The 18,286-nt window shown below is 39.2% G+C and overlaps 2 protein-coding genes across 5 annotated transcripts in view; one reads left to right on the top strand and one right to left on the bottom strand.

The window, feature by feature from the left end:
* SMC6 (structural maintenance of chromosomes 6) overlaps positions 1-9,061 on the bottom strand; it is a 76,952-nt gene extending 67,891 nt beyond the window's left edge. For both annotated transcript variants that reach the window (XM_082426423.1, XM_082426424.1), the window contains exons 1-2: positions 8,927-9,061; positions 496-638 (exon numbers count right to left, since the gene is read on the bottom strand). In XM_082426423.1, the coding sequence (XP_082282549.1) occupies positions 496-633 (138 nt within the window). In that variant the 5' untranslated portion in view covers positions 634-638; positions 8,927-9,061. The remainder of the gene's footprint in view (positions 1-495; positions 639-8,926) is intronic.
* Positions 9,062-9,207: 146 nt separating this feature from the next.
* The window catches only part of GEN1 (GEN1 Holliday junction 5' flap endonuclease), a 29,620-nt gene continuing 20,541 nt past the window's right edge, over positions 9,208-18,286 (top strand). The window contains exons 1-2 of one of the 3 annotated variants that reach the window (XM_082426426.1): positions 9,208-9,670; positions 18,053-18,228. In XM_082426426.1, coding sequence (XP_082282552.1) covers positions 18,068-18,228 — 161 coding nt within the window. In that variant the 5' untranslated portion in view covers positions 9,208-9,670; positions 18,053-18,067. Of the gene's footprint in view, positions 9,671-17,892; positions 18,229-18,286 lie in introns of all 3 variants that reach the window. The other 2 variants (XM_082426427.1, XM_082426425.1) reach the window with 2 other exon arrangements.

The following is an 18,286-nucleotide window of genomic DNA, read 5'->3' as shown; positions in this document are numbered from 1 at the left end:
CTTTATAGTTACAGAGTGATTAAAATGATCTATTTCATATTGAATGAATTGTGATAGTTTGTGCTTTTCGAGGAACTGGTCCACTCTATCTAAGCTGTGAATCTATGTGTGTAGAGTTGTTAACAGTATTCCCTTATTATCCTTCTGATGTTTGCAGGGTCTGTGGTCATATCCTCTGTTTCATTCCTGATATTAGTAATTTGTGTCTTCTCTCTTTTTTCCCCTTTGTCAATCTTAGTAGACGTTTGTCAATTTTATTGATCTTTCCAAAGAACCAGCTCCTAGTTTCATTGTTTTCTCTACTAATTTTTTCTAATCATTAACATAAACTTCAAAATTAGTCAGGTGATTTTATCTCAGCTTTTTAAAATTCATATTACTTTTCCTCTGCAGCCAGAGACCCAGCTCCTGATACTGAATTAAGAATATGACATATAAACCAGACATGAGAAACATGCAAGTCAAAAGACATAATATTGTTAATTTTGCACTCACCAAAGTAGAGGTACCATTAGTGAAAGAAACTGTACATTCATCTTCGTCACCATCTTTATCAAAATCATCCAGCTCTTCTTGTCTTGGTCTTTTGGCATTTCCAGGAGAGAAGAAATTTCCTTCCTTTCTTTTGGCCATCAGGTCTAAACAAATATTAGTGACAATGAAGAAAATCATATATAGCATCCATAAGATTGTTCCATATACATTAAAAAACTTAACAAAACAAGACAGGCAAAGCTTAAGTTTTAGGACTATATCCATTCATTTTTACTTTAAAAAAAGTAAAACTATCATCTGCATGGAGGGAGGGGGCCGTGAGGCAAAAAATGTAGGTGGTCAATAGAGGCTGGAAAGGCAAGGACACAGATACTCAAGAGCCTCCAGAAAGGAATGCAGTCCTACCGCTCCCTTGATTTTCACCCAGGCAGACATGTCAGACTTCTAACCTACAGAAGTATAAGATAATACATTTTTGTTAAAAAAAAAAAAAAAAAAAATCTGCATATGCTACACTAGTTGATTTTACTTCAGAACGATTCATGACCAAGGTTTTTACTCATATGGGCCTACCTAAGTGTTTTAACTCCTAAGCTCACAAAAGGTAAAAGATCTTATTTGTGAAACTGTGGATCTATTGATAGAGATGGCATACTGCCTCTGAAATGATTCCAGAGCAATCATCCAATTTTTATAAGTTATAAATAGTGAATCACATAAAACTAATTTTAATTATTTTCCCAAAGAAGCATATTTGGAGCAGTGTTGCCTAGCATCAATAGTGTCCTTTAACTCTTCTCTAAAGAAACAGCCCATGCTGATTGTCTGGTTTTGTTTTTGTTTTTTACTGATATACTATAAAATTTATACCTAGAAAATGAACATCATCAAGATTTTCTAAACATATAAATGCTGCACGTCAAGTCAAAGCTGATGGTCTTTGATTGAAATTAAATGGTTGACTACTCCAAATGTTGCTTTCATTTTTCTCTTAAAAATTCACTTAGAGATCTAAAATGATAGGTACCCAATAACTGCTGAATAACTGGAAAGAAAAATCCACAGCATAGGTAATAAAAAATTTCTAAGATGTAAGAATATGAAAAATAGCTCTACTCTCAACCTATTTAGGTGCCCCTAGTGCTATACTATAGCAGCCCTGTTTGTACCAGGTACCTGGGCAGCAGTGGATTAAATGAGATTTTCTCTCTCATGCATTTGGATTGAAAGATTCAAGTCAGTTCTCAGTAGAAGAGAGGAAAGCTCCACTTGCTGATGTACCGGCAGGGCAAGACAGCCAAGCTGAAGTGTGTGTGTGTGGGGGGGGGGGGGGCGGGGGGGAGGCTGGGGGGCTAGTGGAGCGGTGTTACAAAGACGGCATAAAGTAGACGGAGAACAGGGACCCTAGAGCAGGGATGCAAGAGAAGGAGGGCGGGCGAGACAGACATTCGTACAGTGTTCAATTTTTATCCACTGCTTCCCAAAGTTACACTGACAGAACCAATTTTGCAGAAACATCAAATATCTATACGTACTGTGTTGGAACTACTTTGGGGAACTATCTTTGACAGGTTTTATTGTGACAATGCATGCTTCATTAAGTGAACTGGGTAGTTTCCCTATCTTCTTTTTTTTTAAATATATTTATTTTTATTTATTTATTTTTGGCTGCGTTGGGTCTTCATTGCTGCGCGCGGGTGAGCAGGGGCTACTCTTAGTTGCGGTGCGTGGGCTTCTCACTGTGGTGGCTTCTCTTGTTGCAGAGCATGTGCTCTAGCCACGCAGGCTTCAGTAGTTGTGGCATGTGGGCTCAGTAGTTGTGGCTCACGGGCTCTAGAGCACAGGCTCAGTAGTTGCGGTGCACGGGCTCAGCAGCTGTGGCTCGTGGCCTCTAGAGTGCAGGCTCAGTAGTTGTGGCGCACGGGCTTAGTTGCTCCGCGGCATGTGGGATCTTCCCGGACCAGGGCTCGAATCTGTGTCCTCTGCATTGGCAGGTGGATTCTTAACCACTGTGCCACCAGGGAACCCCTCCTCATCTTTTTAATGCTCTGAAATCACCACTCTGGCATGACAATGAAATGTTTTTTGAAAGTGAGAAAGAACTAAGCTTAAAGATATTAGATATTGGAGACTATTTTAATTTTATGAAATCATTTCAATTTCTTTTTTGTACACTGGTTATTACAGGTTCATTATATCTTCCTAGAACAAGTTTGCTATAATTTTATTTTCCAGAACACTGATAATTTAAACCTTCAAATTTACTACACAAAATTACCTTGTTTTGTAAAATCCTCAACTGTGGTCATGACTCCTTTCACATCAATTCTATTTAATTAAATTTAAACTTTTTTCTCCCAAAAGTAGTTATTTGCGTTTTTCAAACCTAGTTTTTCTTTAATGAAAATATTTTAATGTTTAATGTTTTCATATATTTTTATACAACCCAATATAAGAGATATGCAGTGGGGCTGGAGTTCAGTCTCTAATTCTTTATCTCAAAGTGCAAGTTAATAAAAGCAATCAGAGACTTCCACTTCCAGGAAGATGGAATAGATGTAATTTTCCCTATTCCCCCTGCTTAGTAAAACTAAAATCCTTGAAAATTATATACTATAAAGCAAACATAAGACGACTCTGAAGAAGGAGGCAGACTGGCTAGGAACCACGTGACCCAAGGAATGACATCGTGGTGGTTCCCTGAGTTTTTGTTTTGCCTCAACTATCCCAGACTTGGAGAAGCCAGCAACTGGGGAAACACCAACAGGTGCAGGGGAAAAACAAAAATGCCTAATGAAAGCTTGCTCTCTCTAGACAAAGGAGCAGGAAAAGGGGAGCCTAACAAGACAGGAAACTTTTAGACAATAATCACTCTACTCCAGTCAAATACCACTAAAAGAACTGTTGGCCCTTCCTCTTCCCCCACAACACCAGCAAAGGCCTAGTGGGTAGCCTGGACTTCCACCCTGGTGAAGCTAGTTTCAGAGAAGGCTGTGTAGGCCAAGTAGGGAGCCATGATGATGGCATCAGATGGAGAACTTAGATGTCCACCCCCAACAGGGGGTAACTGGATGCTACTTACTCCCATTCCCCCTTGGATGGGGTCAGAGGAGGCCTTTTACCACTGCCCGGAAAGGTGAGGAGGCCACCCCACTGCAGTGTCCACGTGGGGGGCTGAAACTCCCGCCCTAGCCGAACAGCCACCAGAAGCTATGGAAAGAGCTCTGGTAAAGTTTAGATGTGAGTCTTTGTGTCCATGGCCTAAAAAAACCATAGGGCAGCAGTTCTCAAAGGTTGCGGTGTCTTAAAAAGTACCAAGGACCTCAAAGAGCTTTTGTTTAAATCTATCAATATTTACCATATTATAAATTAAAATTGAAAAACTTTTAAAACAAGCAACACACAAGTACACATTTTATCAGTCGTCAGAGCGATGGCAGCATCACGTGTCTGTAACCTCTGGATAACTCCATTGTATAGTCACAAGTGAATGAAAATGAAAAAGGGAAATAACATCTTACAATAATTATGAAAACAATTTTGATCTTGTAGACCCTTTGAAAGAGTCTCATGGATCCCTGGACCACACTTGGCAAACTGCTACTGTAGGGGATACTATAAGCATGTCCATGACACAGTGCCATAAATGACAAGGCATAGCTACCAGTAATAAGGCAGCAGAGAAGAAGCCAGCCATAGAATGACTGGTAGACTTGATATTCAAAGTGTGGTCCAAGGACCATCAAGCAGCCATCTACATCTCCGAGGAACATGTTAGATATCCAGAATCTCAGGCCTCAATTTAAACCAACTGAATCTGAAGCTTCATTTTAACAAGGTCTCGGGTGACTCACAAGCACATTAAAGTCTGAGAAGAACTGTTGTAAACAACATTAAAATATTTGGGACTTTATCCTATCCTGAAGGCAATAAGGAACCTAATTTATCATGATAAATCAAATACCACTTAAAAGGCATATTAGTTAACATCCAAAGAAGGACATTTAACAAATGCCTTTTGAGACAGTACTAGTGTTACAGTCACAATTACATAATATTCACCATCTTTTTTACAAATAATTTAATGTTTATCTTGAATCTCTTACACAAGTCAGAACTTGAAAATCAAACAATTCTCAAATTATTTAATAACAAGAATTAATGTATATTAGTTTCAACTTGTTGCTAATTTAAATTCCCTAGAATACCACCAGGCTATTATTTTCCCAACACTTCCTTCTTTCCCACCCATACCTCTATTCCTTTCTCAATTACAGAAATTTATTTATTATAGAAGAGCAAAGAAGACGCATTACTTTTTGGTTTTCCCAACATTAAATGCCCTTTTAGACACTGTTTTTATTAATGCTTAATACATGATCTTGCAGTTAGCAGACACATCAGCTGACTGATTTTAGTATTTTACCATTAGAAAATGGTAGTTTTTCAAGTAAAATTGGGGGGAGCAAGGGGCACGAAGGTAAATGTGATTAGCTCCTCACAACGAATGTGAGATTCTATACAAGACAGAAGACAGAGTGCTACATGAAAATGATGTTTTTTATTTGCTGTGGTTAGCCTGGGATTTGCAGTTTGCCGTTAGGTTGCCATGGTAACTTGCATCTAACAGACACTGAAGGATCCTACCTTTTAAAATAGGAATCACTTTGTAATTTAATGATAATGGATTTTTAAAAACACACATGAATGCCCTGAGAGTTAATTTTAGGTTACAATAGTAAAATTGTTTCTAATAGGCTAAAGAGACATATAAACAGATGCAAAGAAAAATACTTTTTTAATATCCTGCAATATATAAAAATAGAAAAAAAGCTCCTCTGGGATTTTCAATATATCCATAAAGCTCTTCATAGTCTTTAATATTTGTTTATTTACAATAAAAAAATTAAAAGTAAGGGACATATCATTTCCCCCTCACAGAAAGCAAACTCCATCAGAGCAGGAATAGTAACAAATATGCAGATTCTCAATAAAAAAAAAGTTCAAGAAGAAAAATCAATCGCCAAGGGTTAATTACAGCAAGCATGTACATAGGAAATTTGATAAGAGACCAAAAGCATTTTAACAAAGGACTATAAATTTCTAAATTTTCAATTTTATTGTATGTAGTAATTCACATTTCGCATTCATATCAAAGTAGGGGCTAACAGCAGTGAGAACAGTCATAACAGAACTGGAATTATTAATAGAAAACAGTGGTTAAAAAAAAGGTAAATTGCTGCTGCTTCTGAATCTGCCATGGACTATTTACCTCATTCCCAATTCTACTTCTCCCACCACCACAGACAAATTCATTCTGCATTATACCACCTCATTTTTAATGTACTGAATTAATTAAGCACACTACTTGGAATATATCATGAAGTAATGTGAGATGCAATAGATAATAATATAAATAAGTGAAAAAACTCATTAGGCCATCCATCAAACAATTCCAGATGAGCAAAACTAGGAAGTACTAAGCACAGCACTTCAGACAATAAAATGTGAACACTCAGATTTGTGTTTTAAAAAATCCCTGTGACCTCAATATAGAAGACAAACGAAACAGAGTAAGAATAGGGGCAAAAGAGACCAGTCTCTAAAGGATAAGGGGTGCTGAACAAAAGCAGTGGCATGCACACCAATGTTCACTGCAGCATTATTTACAATAGGCAAGATATGGAAGGAACCTAAGTGTCCATCAACAGATAAATGGATAAAGGTGTGATACACACATACACACACAATGGAATATTACACAACCATTAAAAATGAAATCTTGCCATTTGCAACAACATGGGTGAATCTAAAGGGTATTATGCTGAATGAAATAAGTCAGACAGAGGAAGACAAATACCCATAGGATCTCACTTATATGTGGAATCTAAAAAACAAAAGAAACAAAACAAAATGAAAACAGACTCACAGATACAGAGAACAAATGGATAGTTGCTAGAGGGAGGGGTCGGGGATGAAATAAGTGAAGGGAATTAAGAGGTACAAACCTTTCCTTTAATCCTCAACATCCTTCTAAGTATCGTCCTTATTTTACAAAAGGGGATACTGAGGCTCAATTAAAAGATACCCAGACTTATGTAGCTATAACTTAGCACAGCCTAGATCCAAACCCAGGTTGTCTAAACCCAAAGTCAAACCTCCCAAAGTTAAACCAACTGAATCTGAAGACTTATGTAGCTATAACTTAGCACAGCCTAGATCCAAACCCAGGTTGTCCAAACCCAAAGTCAAACCTCTTTAACGTCCAGGTTCCTCGTGGTATGAACTGAGTTTAACCAAGTTTGACTATTTATAGGCAGTGAAATTGGATATTAATTTTGGATTAATATCCAAATTGGATATTAATTGGATATTGGATATTAACATAATGTATAAAACTACATAAAGGATTCTAATGTGATATGTCCCTCTAATGTTACTATTCAAGCCAATTAAAACTTGGTTGCTTTATAAAATTTTACCTTGTGTTTAATTTTCAGAAACAACCTTTACTCTTAATACTAAATGCCATTATCAGTAGACTGAGCAGGTTTGGAAAGGAAGGAGGATAAATAATACATTTATGTTGTTTGAAAACACTGAGTTTGAAGTGCTCCTGAGATACAGAGGCCAGTAGGCAGTAAAACATACTCTGCAGTAGAGGCAGATTTGGGAGTGGAGCTAAGAAAGCCACAGGAGTATTCTGAATTTGGTCACCAGGGAAACTATGTTTAGTGAGAAAGATGTATCTCATTAACTAGTGAATCCAAAACACTAACATTAATGTAAGTATCTACACTTGTACACTTGACCCTCAGTCATCTGGACTTATGTGTGTGCGTGTGTGTGTGTGTGTATATATATAAAACTGTGACATTTAATTTTGCCTTAAATATAATGCATACTATTGTGGTAAAATTTTGAGTTATTTATTAATTCCTGAAAGGAAGCCAAGTATGGCTTTGATTAATTTTCCTAACTTAGGTCTAAAAATGATAGTCAAGATTTAGGCAGGTTTTACACAAAACTCTACATCCAGGCACTCAGTAAAATAAACTTTTGGGAATGAAACTGGTTTTTCACTGTAACCACTTTAATATGCCTTTTGTGCTGACTTTTTGCCAGGCTCAATTCTAAATACTTCATACTAATTATAGACAGGTACAGAGATAAAACTCTCTCTCTCTCTATCCCCCCCCCCACCCTCACATATTTAAGAATCCTGTGAGTTAGGGACCATGTTATTTTCTCCAATTACAGAATAGGAACTGAAATTGGCAGAGGTGGTACCGACTTGTCCCGGGTCACACAACACTGGTTCTGTCTTGCACAAAAACATGTTTTTTAAGCAATATTCTAGTAATCTCCAAACTTCTTTGTACTTACAGCCATTCAAGGAAAAAAAAAACCAACACAACTGTAAATACACATCCTCATAGGAAATTATTACTCTGCATATTTCACACAGTGAAAGAACGAGATAAAGTAAATCTAAGTAGTTCCAATATGCTCCCTCTCCACCCATGCACCCATGGAACTCTCTGCAGGCCAGTGCACATGCTAGTGAACATGTTAAAAGACTACACAGCAGCCGTCTAAAAGCTGTCAGCGAATTTGGACTTTTTTTCTTTTGAATATACATTCCAGAGTAGCTTGTCTTTAAAACACTCGCTTGTAATCGTCTCCTCATGAAATATACAGAGTAGTAAGCACTCACATAAGTTCTGTCTTCAGGGTTTAAACAGCAAATAGTTGCTCTTTCTAGGAATTATCCCAGGATCCTCTCAAGCCCTTTCTCTACCCTTGAGTCCTGTGTTCCGCAATTCCCAATAGTGATTCTTCTCCAGCTCATCTCCACGAGAAAATCAGGGAAAAGAAACGACATCATAAAACCTCCAAACACCACAATTTAATTCTTCCAGGTACAGAACAGTTTGCGTTCTCATGAAACTGGCATTTAGCAACAAATCCAATTTAAGTAATATTTACATACATCTCTTAAACATACTTAAGTTGCTACTTGCGAGGTACCATCAAACGGGTGATAAGAGCCCGATTCCCGAACCCAATCTCACCCCCCGACCCTTATACCCCCCAAGACCCTCGTCAAAGCCTAAAGGGCCGTTTGGGGCCGGGCGCCGGGTCCCGCAGCCCGAGCCGGGATTGGCAAGCCTCGCCACCACAGCCGCCCGAGGGAGGAGCCCAGCAGACACACGGGCAAGTTTCCCGCGGCTGAGGGGACCTGTGCCGCCTGCGGAGAGGGCGCGAAGATACCCGCCGGCCGTGGGCCGGGCCGCTCGAGCCCCCTGGACACTGCCGCAGCTCCGCTGACCCGGCCGCCACCGGGTGGGCTGCGGGCGCCAGCTAGGAGTGCGGTGAAGGGGCATGGACCCGCAGCAAGGGAGAGCGACGGCGCGCGCCCTCACCCTACCTCGAACAAGTCGAAGTCTCCCCAAGGAACCCGATCGGCGGGGCGGTCGCGGCTCAACCGGACGATAAAGCCACCCGAGGGGCGTCTCGGCGTCGGCCGGCCGCCGTCGGCCCGCGGGGTTCCGCGCGCCCACCGCGGGAGAAGACAGCAGCCCGGCCGCCCCGGCGCCCACCGCGGGACACTCCGCGCCTGCGCCCCGCCCCCCCCTCCCGCCGGGACTCCGCCCGCGCGTGCGCGGTTCGGAGTTTTCGCGCCACTGGAGTCTAAGAGGAGGGGCCGGAAGTGCTCCTGGGCGGACGGAGAAAGCTTGTAGAAGCTCAGGGCTCGGCGACAGCGGGACGCGGGGAGTGGGGCGGGTGATTTGCCTAAGTGAAAGTGAAAAAAAACTCGGAGCCCCCCGACTACAGTTCTACCCATGCGTACAGCGACCGGCTGGGAGGCCGGGAAGCCGAGCGTACGGCCGCGGTCGCGGAAAGGGGCCAGTCACTTCCCGGAAGAGGCGGGGCCGTGGGCGAGAAGGCGCCGAATTCGAAGTGCTCCCCAGGAGCTTTCCGGGGCAGGGTGCTAAGCGCCAAACGGTCGACTTTGCTTGGGGAAGGAAAGAGAAAGTCTTTCCTTTTCTTTTTCTTTCTTTTTTGAGAAGAGAAAATTTAGAAGCTTGGAGACAGCAGTAGTTAGGATTCAGGCCAAACTGGTAAATCACGGAAGGGCGTCTTTCAAAACCAAGGAGGAAGGGTTGCCCCGGTAAGTCCCGCAGAACGGTGGAGAGACGGCACCGCCCGGCTCCTTCCACTGGCTCCTTTGCACTCTGGGTTGGGGGCGAGCTCTGTGTTCGCGTCCCTGTCGCGCCTGCCCCTCCTCCCAAAACACCGTCAGAGGCTCCCTTTGGGTCCGGGAGGACAGCGGTCCGAAGTTCCCGGCCGGATTCAGCCCTGCTTTCCGAGCCTGGAGTCTCCCCGTCCCTGCGGTTCGCCCCGGCGCGTGGGAGCTGTCGGCCCCGGCTCCGCGCTCTGCCGGCCGTGCCGAGGCCGCTGGGTCCCGAATGTCCCTCCCCCGGGCACCGTGGGGTACACTCCCACGCCTGGTGCAAGGCCATCCTCGGCGAGCCTTCCCTGATCCCCGTGGGCACACTTGGGTGTTCCTCTTTTTTGGTGTTAACTTTGTGTTTTGGAAATACTTCCATTATAGCAGTTACCTTAAGGCATTGTGGTTGTTTATTTACAATCTTTCTTTCCGCTGGCGCGTGCCTACATTGTAAACCCTCTCAATAAACATCGGAACTAAAGAAGTTTAAGTTCCTTGGCTTAGCTTTCAGCGCCTTCTCAACCCGACATTAAGCTACCGCTTCTGTCTTTACACAGCTCTTCACGTGACATGCTGATGTATCTACGTAATATACTTTCTATACCCCAAAATCTTCCTTTCTAGATGGAAAAAAGGGGTATTTACTGCTAACCCAGAACACCCCCGAAGAAACTGATGTCAAACTTATGGTCTCCAGTAAGGAAATTCCTACCCTTTTACTTATAAAGATAATCAAATATATGTTCCTATCCTGGCCTTTGCCATGATACACATATGACATAGTCAAAATAGGTGAAAACACTACGACATCTGGCCCAAGTGGTCCTTGTGGGTAAAAGATGGGAAACACAGTTGGGAGGTCTCTGCTTATATGTCACTTCCTTTAAGAAGTCTTCCTTGATGCCCTACACTAGGTAGGATACCTTCTTTAGCTCTATTTACTCCTATAGTTCTCTAGCCTTACTTCTGTGCCTGTACTTGTCACATTCTTATAATTCCCTTTTTATCTCTAATCTCACCTAACCACGGTCCTTAAATGCAGGGCTTGATCTTTCATTATTGTATCTCCAGCACCAAGAATAATTCTGGTAAATAGTAGGCATTTAATAAATATTTATTAATAACAAGTAATTTAAGCCTGGGTTATATTATTCTTCAAAGTTTAAGCTACATTCATATGAAAATAAAACTGAAGAAATAATAAACACAGCATTAATTAGTGAAATGATGTGGTAAGTCCTATACAATACAATCCTGAACTGAAATAAGCATTATACAGTTTACCAAACTTTATATGAAATAGAGTCATCTGCATGGGAATTGGGAAATTTAAAGTAGTTCCTGCTTTATTGTTAAAAAAGTTTGTTTCTAATGTTTTTGCTTAAAACAAATAAAACTGGAAAGCTGTTAGTTTAATAAAATGTATATTTTTACATATCAAACCATTGACCTCTTTTATGTTCTTTAAATTTGATTCATTAGTGGAATTAGCAAGGTTCTGTGCTTTTCTCACCTCATTCAGTTTTATAATTAACCAATAAAGCTTATTAGCTTTTAAGGAAGTTTTAGGAGCATAAATTGATTTATGGGTACCATATGGTTACATCAAAGGATTTGGTTTTGTTTTAACCTGAAGGGGATCCTTAAGCTCTTTTTTTAAACTAGAAATTCATGTTCTTTCTACCAAGAAATAATATCTGAAATAGTGATTTGTTTTTAATACCAAGCTATCAAAATTGGTGATGAGATTCAAAAGATATCAGAATCTTGTAATTCATTTGGTTTAGTACCTCTCGTTTTGTAGATGGGTTAAATGTCCTCCCAAGGTTGTACAGCTAGTCAGTGTATATCCAGGATCAAAATTTTAGGCTTTCTATCCCAAGTCCAATGCTCTTTCACTAAAGCATATAAATTGAAGCCCTAGTAGACTATAAAGTTATTTGCTATGGGTTGTTCTGATTTTGTTGATTCACATAAGTATTCTTGCATCACATTAATTCTTAAGAACTATATTAGGAGACTTTAAAATATATGTAATATACATTGATTGCATGAGCAGATTGATGTCAATGAAATCATTACATTATAAAAGGAGTAGAGACTCACCAAATCTTACGTCATAAAAAATTTCAAATTTCACCCTATTAAAATAAAAATGGAAGATAAAATTATACATAGTTTGGGGTGAGTTTGCTATATGTAGTATTTTTAAATTTTACTTAATGCTATGCTATTTTCAAGCAACCTTTTCAGGTTGATCATGACCTCATGCAAGAACCATCTGTTCTATCTTTGAGTGTAGTTGTACTTGAATATCTTAAAAGTTGTTGCATTCTGTCCCCTTTTGGAACTTTAAATGCTTTTACAGTCTTACCATTGCTACTTAATATCACTTCAAAGGAAGTTCTGATGCAAAGAAAGTGACAAGGAATGGGAAATAATAGATCGTGGAAGTAGACATTTTAGATTAAGTGCATTCTTAAAACATGTTATGGGGAGTTCCCTGGTGGCCCAGTAGTTAGGATTCTGGGCTTTCACTGCCATGGCCCAGGTTCAGTCCTTGAGTGGAGAACTGAGATCCCACAAGCCACACGGCACAGCCAAAAAAAACAAACACACACACGGTGTAATTTTTCATAAGATATTTCACATAATTTTACCCTTTCAGAACTATTGAGGTATTCGTTTAATATTCTGCTTTTACAAGTGATTTTCAAAAGGAGCACAAAGACCTTAGGTTGTAGATCTATTGAAGATAATCCTAAAATAGTATTTTAAAAGAATGTATTACATTTAGAATGCTTTGTAATTTTACAGTAATATTTTTTGCATTTTACAACTGGCTATAAGATAGCACCATAAATGAAGTAAATTAACTGGTAACAAACAAGTTATGTCACCCTTAAGGAAATTCACTATCCATTACCAGAAAGATGAAGATTTTTAAATATGTTTTAGATTTTTAAATAAGATCATTATGGCTTCTATGGGGAGGATGATTGCGTGGGTGGCAGGTAGTAAAAAGTAGAAGCAGGGAGGCCAGTTAGCAGACTTAAGGTACTAGAAGAGTATCTTTAGAAATGGGGATTTAGGATGTGTTCTGAAGACAGGGGACTTGTTGATCAAGTTGCTGTTAGAGAGTGAAGTAAAGAGAACAATCAAGAATGACTGCTAGGTTTTTGGCCTAAGCAACTGGATGTTTGGCAATGACTAGGGGTAGAACAGTTTTGAGGAGAGATGGTGGAATCAAGAATTAGATGCATATTATGCATCCATGTAAAGATAAAGTAGGAGATTAGATGTTCTTATCAAGAATTCGGAGAAGTTGTTAGATGATGAGGGATAAATATTAAAGAGGGAAAGTGAAGAGAAGTTTCTTCATTATAGAGTATTCAAAGGAGACTCAGCTCTCTGACTCTAAAAATAATCTTCCTGTGAGTCTTTCTTCTAACTTTCTAGTTCTTATGCCTACCACCAATCCTTTAAATAGTGTTGCTTGGCATAGTTCTAATCTATTATTTTTTAGTTAAAAGTGGTTAAGGCTATATAAAGTCTTGCAGTTATTCAAGAAGTTCTAATGGAAATTCATTAATGGTAAGTTACTAAGAGAAAGAAAAAAAAAAGACTCATTGGGGCATGTTAGAGAGAGGCTAGCTCCTAAAAATTGTCCCCTTGGGTCCTATCATTCAGAGAAAAAAGTGGGAGAAAGCACGATTCACGATAGCAACAATTCTTTCATGGTTATGAAAAACAGCAGAGCATTACTACTTTATAGGAGTATGCTTGGGGGACACGAGATATTTTAACCTTTTTCAAATGCATTTCAGTAGATATATTGGGACTCTAGGTCAAGGTACCAAAGTAGTTTAAAAAGGAATTGGATGAAGGTGGTCAAAGGTACAAACTTCCAGTTATAAAATAAATACTAAGGGTGTCATGTACAGCATGATTAATATCATTAACATTGCTGTACGTTATATGTGAAAGTTGTTAGGAGAGCAAATCCTGAGTTCTCAACGCAAGGAAAACATTTTTAAATTTTGTGTCTTTATGGGATGATGGATGTGGTAAACTTACTGTAATCATTTCATGATGTATTTAAGTTAAATCATTATGTTGTACAACTGAACCTTAAGCAGTGCTGTATGTCAGTTGTATCTCAATAAAACTGGAAGAAAAAAATATGGTGACCAGGAGGACTGGCAATGAAAGAGACCTTTTTTTTCCTAGAAAATGTCATATAACTAAGGAAAGTGGAGAAGAGAACACCTTAGCTCAGAGATAGTAACTTAATTTTTACTTTCTGAGACCTAAATGATAATTTTGTTACAGACCTTTTTTCTTTTTGCCTGCGTTTTTCATACTAGTTGTGTTTAAGTAGCCATCGTTACAGCTTTGTAGTCTTTGCTCATATTATAATAAAGGAATAGCCAAAATAGATATCCTAGGTACATATCTGTTCAGCTGCCAATGCTAGTTGTTCTGTAACATAACCACAGATGCTCATTCTTTTTTATTTACTTATTTATTTATTTATTTATTTTTGTCTGCGTTGGGTCTTCGTTGCTGTGCGTGGGCTTCTCATTGCAGTGGCTTCTCTTGTTGCGGAGCACGGGCTCTAGGTGTGCGGGCTTCAGTAGTTGTGGCACATGGGCTCAGTAGTTGCGGCTTACGGGCTTTAGAGCGCAGGCTCAGTAGTTGTGGCACACGGGCTTAGTTGCTCCGCGCCATGTGGGATCTTCCCGGACCAGAGCTCGAACCTGTGTCCCCTGCATTGGCAGGTGGATTCTTTACCACTGCGCCACCAGGGAAGTCCCGGGATGTTCCTTCTTTAAGCCAGGTTTATTTCTGACAAAAGAAATTAAAATAACATGAATAATTAAGTTTTAAGTGTAATGATCATATTATATTAAAGACATTACTTATGGGCTTAGTTAAAAGCCCTCTTTGTCTTGCTTAAGGGATCCAATCTGTGGGAATCTTAAAATATTAATAGAATCAGTTCTGGGTTTATGTTTATTTTTCCAGGCATGGCTGCCCCAGTGAAGAATATATTCCATTAAAATCCTTAAAAATGTTCCAAATGTGCTTGAAATAGAGGACTACGGTTTTTAAGAGTGAGTCTACCTCATGAGCGTTTCTCCAATTTTTTTTTTTCCACCACCCTCAGAAGGAATACAGGGTACATCACAGTCCTATACATAAACATGTGTTTGTGTGTGCCATGATAACACTGCACCATGCGACAGTCTTTATTCTTACTATTCATTTATATATGTGTAGTCAGCCTATGTAATGAAGCATTAGAGACATGGTAGGAAGGATTGAACTTTAGAGATGGAAGGGACAGAGAAAAGATGCGCCTTGCCTAAGACCACACAATTCATTCCTAGGCATTCTGGAGGAAACCAGAAAAAGTGAATCTCTTATCCTTAAAAAGGCATACTGAACTCATATCTGATATTCAGGTACTCATAAATTTGTAGAACATTGCTTTTTAATTGACCCATGAACTGTGTCCATATTTCATTACTTAATATTTAGGCAAGACATAAACCATCTAAAGATTTCTAGTTTATTTGCCCAACCCTTTACAGATAGGGCCACATTTTTTAGCTTTTTTTTTTTTTTTTTAAATTTGAAAAGTAATACAAGCATATAGTTACTTAAAAAAATAAACACAAAAATTAAACAACACAAAGTAATTTTTCACATCTCTCAACTTAAGTCATCCCTAATAAATAACCTATTTTGTACCTGTTTTCATTTCTTTCGAAACTTGGAGACTTTTTTCCATCAGTACAGGTAGATGTATCCACTTTTGTTTGCTGCATCATCTATTCCATTGTTTGAATACACCATAATCTGCTTAAAGATATGTCTCTTGTGCTCATTTGGTTCTTCCCAGTGTCTAATATAAACAATGCTACAGTGAATATAAATCTGTAAACACTTAAGAGCATATCCTAAAGTAAATTCCTAGGAGAGCTACTGCTAAATCAGGAGATACCTGCATTTAAAAATTTGACAGCTAGCGTCAGGGTCAAATTTAAATGAACTAGAATCAGTTATGATAACGTTCCTCCAGAGAGAAATTGCTTAATTTCCTTCAGTAGCAACACATTCCAGTATCCAGCATGAGTCACAAATAAAAGGAAAGCACAATTATCAATAAGAACTTCCCCCTCAAATTTTCTGTTTCTGAATTTTACATGTTGTGGTGGTTAATACTTTATTTTTTTCTTTTCTTTTAAATTTATTTATTTATTTAGTTTTGGTGGTGCTGGTCTTCGGTGCTGTACGCGGGCTTTCTCTAGTTGGCAGCAAGCAGGTGCTACTCTTCATTGACGTGCGTGGGCTTCCCACTGCAGTGGCTTCTCTTGTTGCGGAGCCCGGGCTCTAGGCGCACGGGCTTCAGTAGTTGTGGCACGTGGGCTCAGTAGTTGTGGCACACGGGCTTCAATAGTTGTGGCTCGCGGGCTCTAGAGCGCAGGCTCAGTAGTTGCGGCGCACGGGATTAGTTGCTCCGTGTCATGTGGGATCTTCCCGGACCAGGGCTGGAACGCGTGTACCCTGCAGTGGCAGGCGGATTCTTAACCACTGCGCCACCAGGGAAGCCCTAGTGATTAACACTTTAAAAGGCTTATTTCCCTTCATAATAATGCCTTAGGGAATACATGCGCCCCCGCTCGCTCTTTTTCCAGAGTTTACTACAACTTTTCACTAACAAAGAGATAAAACCTTGACTCTGAATCCATGTCACAGTGCCACCCACGTTCAATCTGTGGGCCTTCTTGATGTGCAATAGACAATATTAGCACTGGAACTACCATTACTACCTAATGCTTTCTTCTCTGTATTTAAATCTATAATTTTCCTTCTAAAGTGACATATCGGCAAATATTTGTGCAGCTCTTCATAAAAGCGAGTGCACAAAATACTACTTAGGGTTACACTGACCACGTTTAAAATTAAGATTCAGAAAAGCTCAGAGAAAATGACAGATAGCCACACTTCCAGCATTTATTTTCTTTGTAGCCATGTACAATTTGAGAACATTTGCTTTTACTATGGACTCTGTTAAAGGAACAGACAGTTACATCTTATTTAGAATGGCTTTACACTGTGGTGATAGCTTTTTGTCTTAATATGTCTTGTATCCTACCTTGTGTTTGTAGAGTGAATTAAGGTCATTATTCAGAGGATACATAGTCAGACTTTACATAGTCAGACTGAATCTTCAATGCAAATGCTACATAATATTTTTTATCAAATAATAACAAAGGAAAAGAAAAACAGCTATATGTGTTTAATAAGGAAAAACTGGCGTATAGAAAATACCAAAGCAGGTTACAATAGCAGGGTTTAAGACAACTTTGTTTTTAAAATGTCATGTACATAGAAAAGAGTTTAACATCAGTTTTCTTTGGATAGTGGAACTATAGGTGATTTTAAAATATTTTTCTTTGAAAAGATTTTTTATTTTCCCACAATGAACATGCATGACCTTGCAATTTAAAAAGCCAATGCTCTTTAAAAAAAAAAAATTATGTATTCCTTCAACTCTTCCTTTTCTATCTCCCCCCCACTTTTCCATCAGTTTTCCTTCATTAATCTTTTGTGTTTTTTTGTTTGTTTATGTGTTTGCATTCTTCCTTGCTTTTGTCTTTTTGTTTTTCCTGATTATGATAGAGGACTAGTCCTATTCTCTCTTTAGGTATGTAAACCAAGGAGTGAATTCTCAAGAAGAGAAATATGCATTACCGCATCTGTGGATTTTCTTGCCGTCTCAGCATTTGTTAGCTCTTATTAGCTGGGACAAAGCCAATTACCACCTCTTTGAGATGGGGGTAATTTTTCCTTTTGTTTTCCAAATTTCTTGCAATATTAATGTGACCATGTGAAAAATTTTATTCTCAGTCACTGCTAAAGACTGCGTGGAAAAGAGGAAAGAATGAGGAGGGACAAGGCAGCCATTGACATTTGGTTACATTAAGTTTAAAAATAACTATTTTTCAGTACTATAGAGAAACATATTTGGTGACATGAGTGGATTTTAAGGACAAATTCAGCATGCTATAATCTGTTAATAACTTCATCTGTTAGTTGTGTCAATATTTTTGAAGCCACTAAGTGTATTACCACCATTTTTAATGTTTCAGGTGTTCTTGATTCATTCCGAAGAGCTGACCAATGGAAGAAATAAGAATACTCTATTATTTATGAATCACCCCACACTAGCTCAAAATACACTGTTTGAATTTCTGTTCTGAGTTTCTATGTCTTTTTACAATCTTTTGAAAAGTGTGCCTCAAATAACAGCAGATAATCACCAGGATGGGAGTGAATGACTTGTGGCAGATTCTGGAGCCTGTTAAACAACACGTCCACTTGCACAGTCTTGGTGGGAAAACCATTGCGGTTGATCTGAGTCTCTGGGTATGTGAAGCACAGACAGTCAAAAAAATGATTGGGACAGTCATGAAGCCCCACCTCAGGTAGAGTAAACTTGCTCAGAATATAAATAGATGATTGCATAAGCAGTGGATGTCTTGG

Source organism: Balaenoptera physalus (assembly GCF_965194825.1).
Source record: "Balaenoptera physalus genome assembly, chromosome: 15".
Lineage (NCBI taxonomy): Eukaryota > Metazoa > Chordata > Mammalia > Artiodactyla > Balaenopteridae > Balaenoptera > Balaenoptera physalus.
This window is presented reverse-complemented; position numbering and strand designations above follow the sequence as displayed.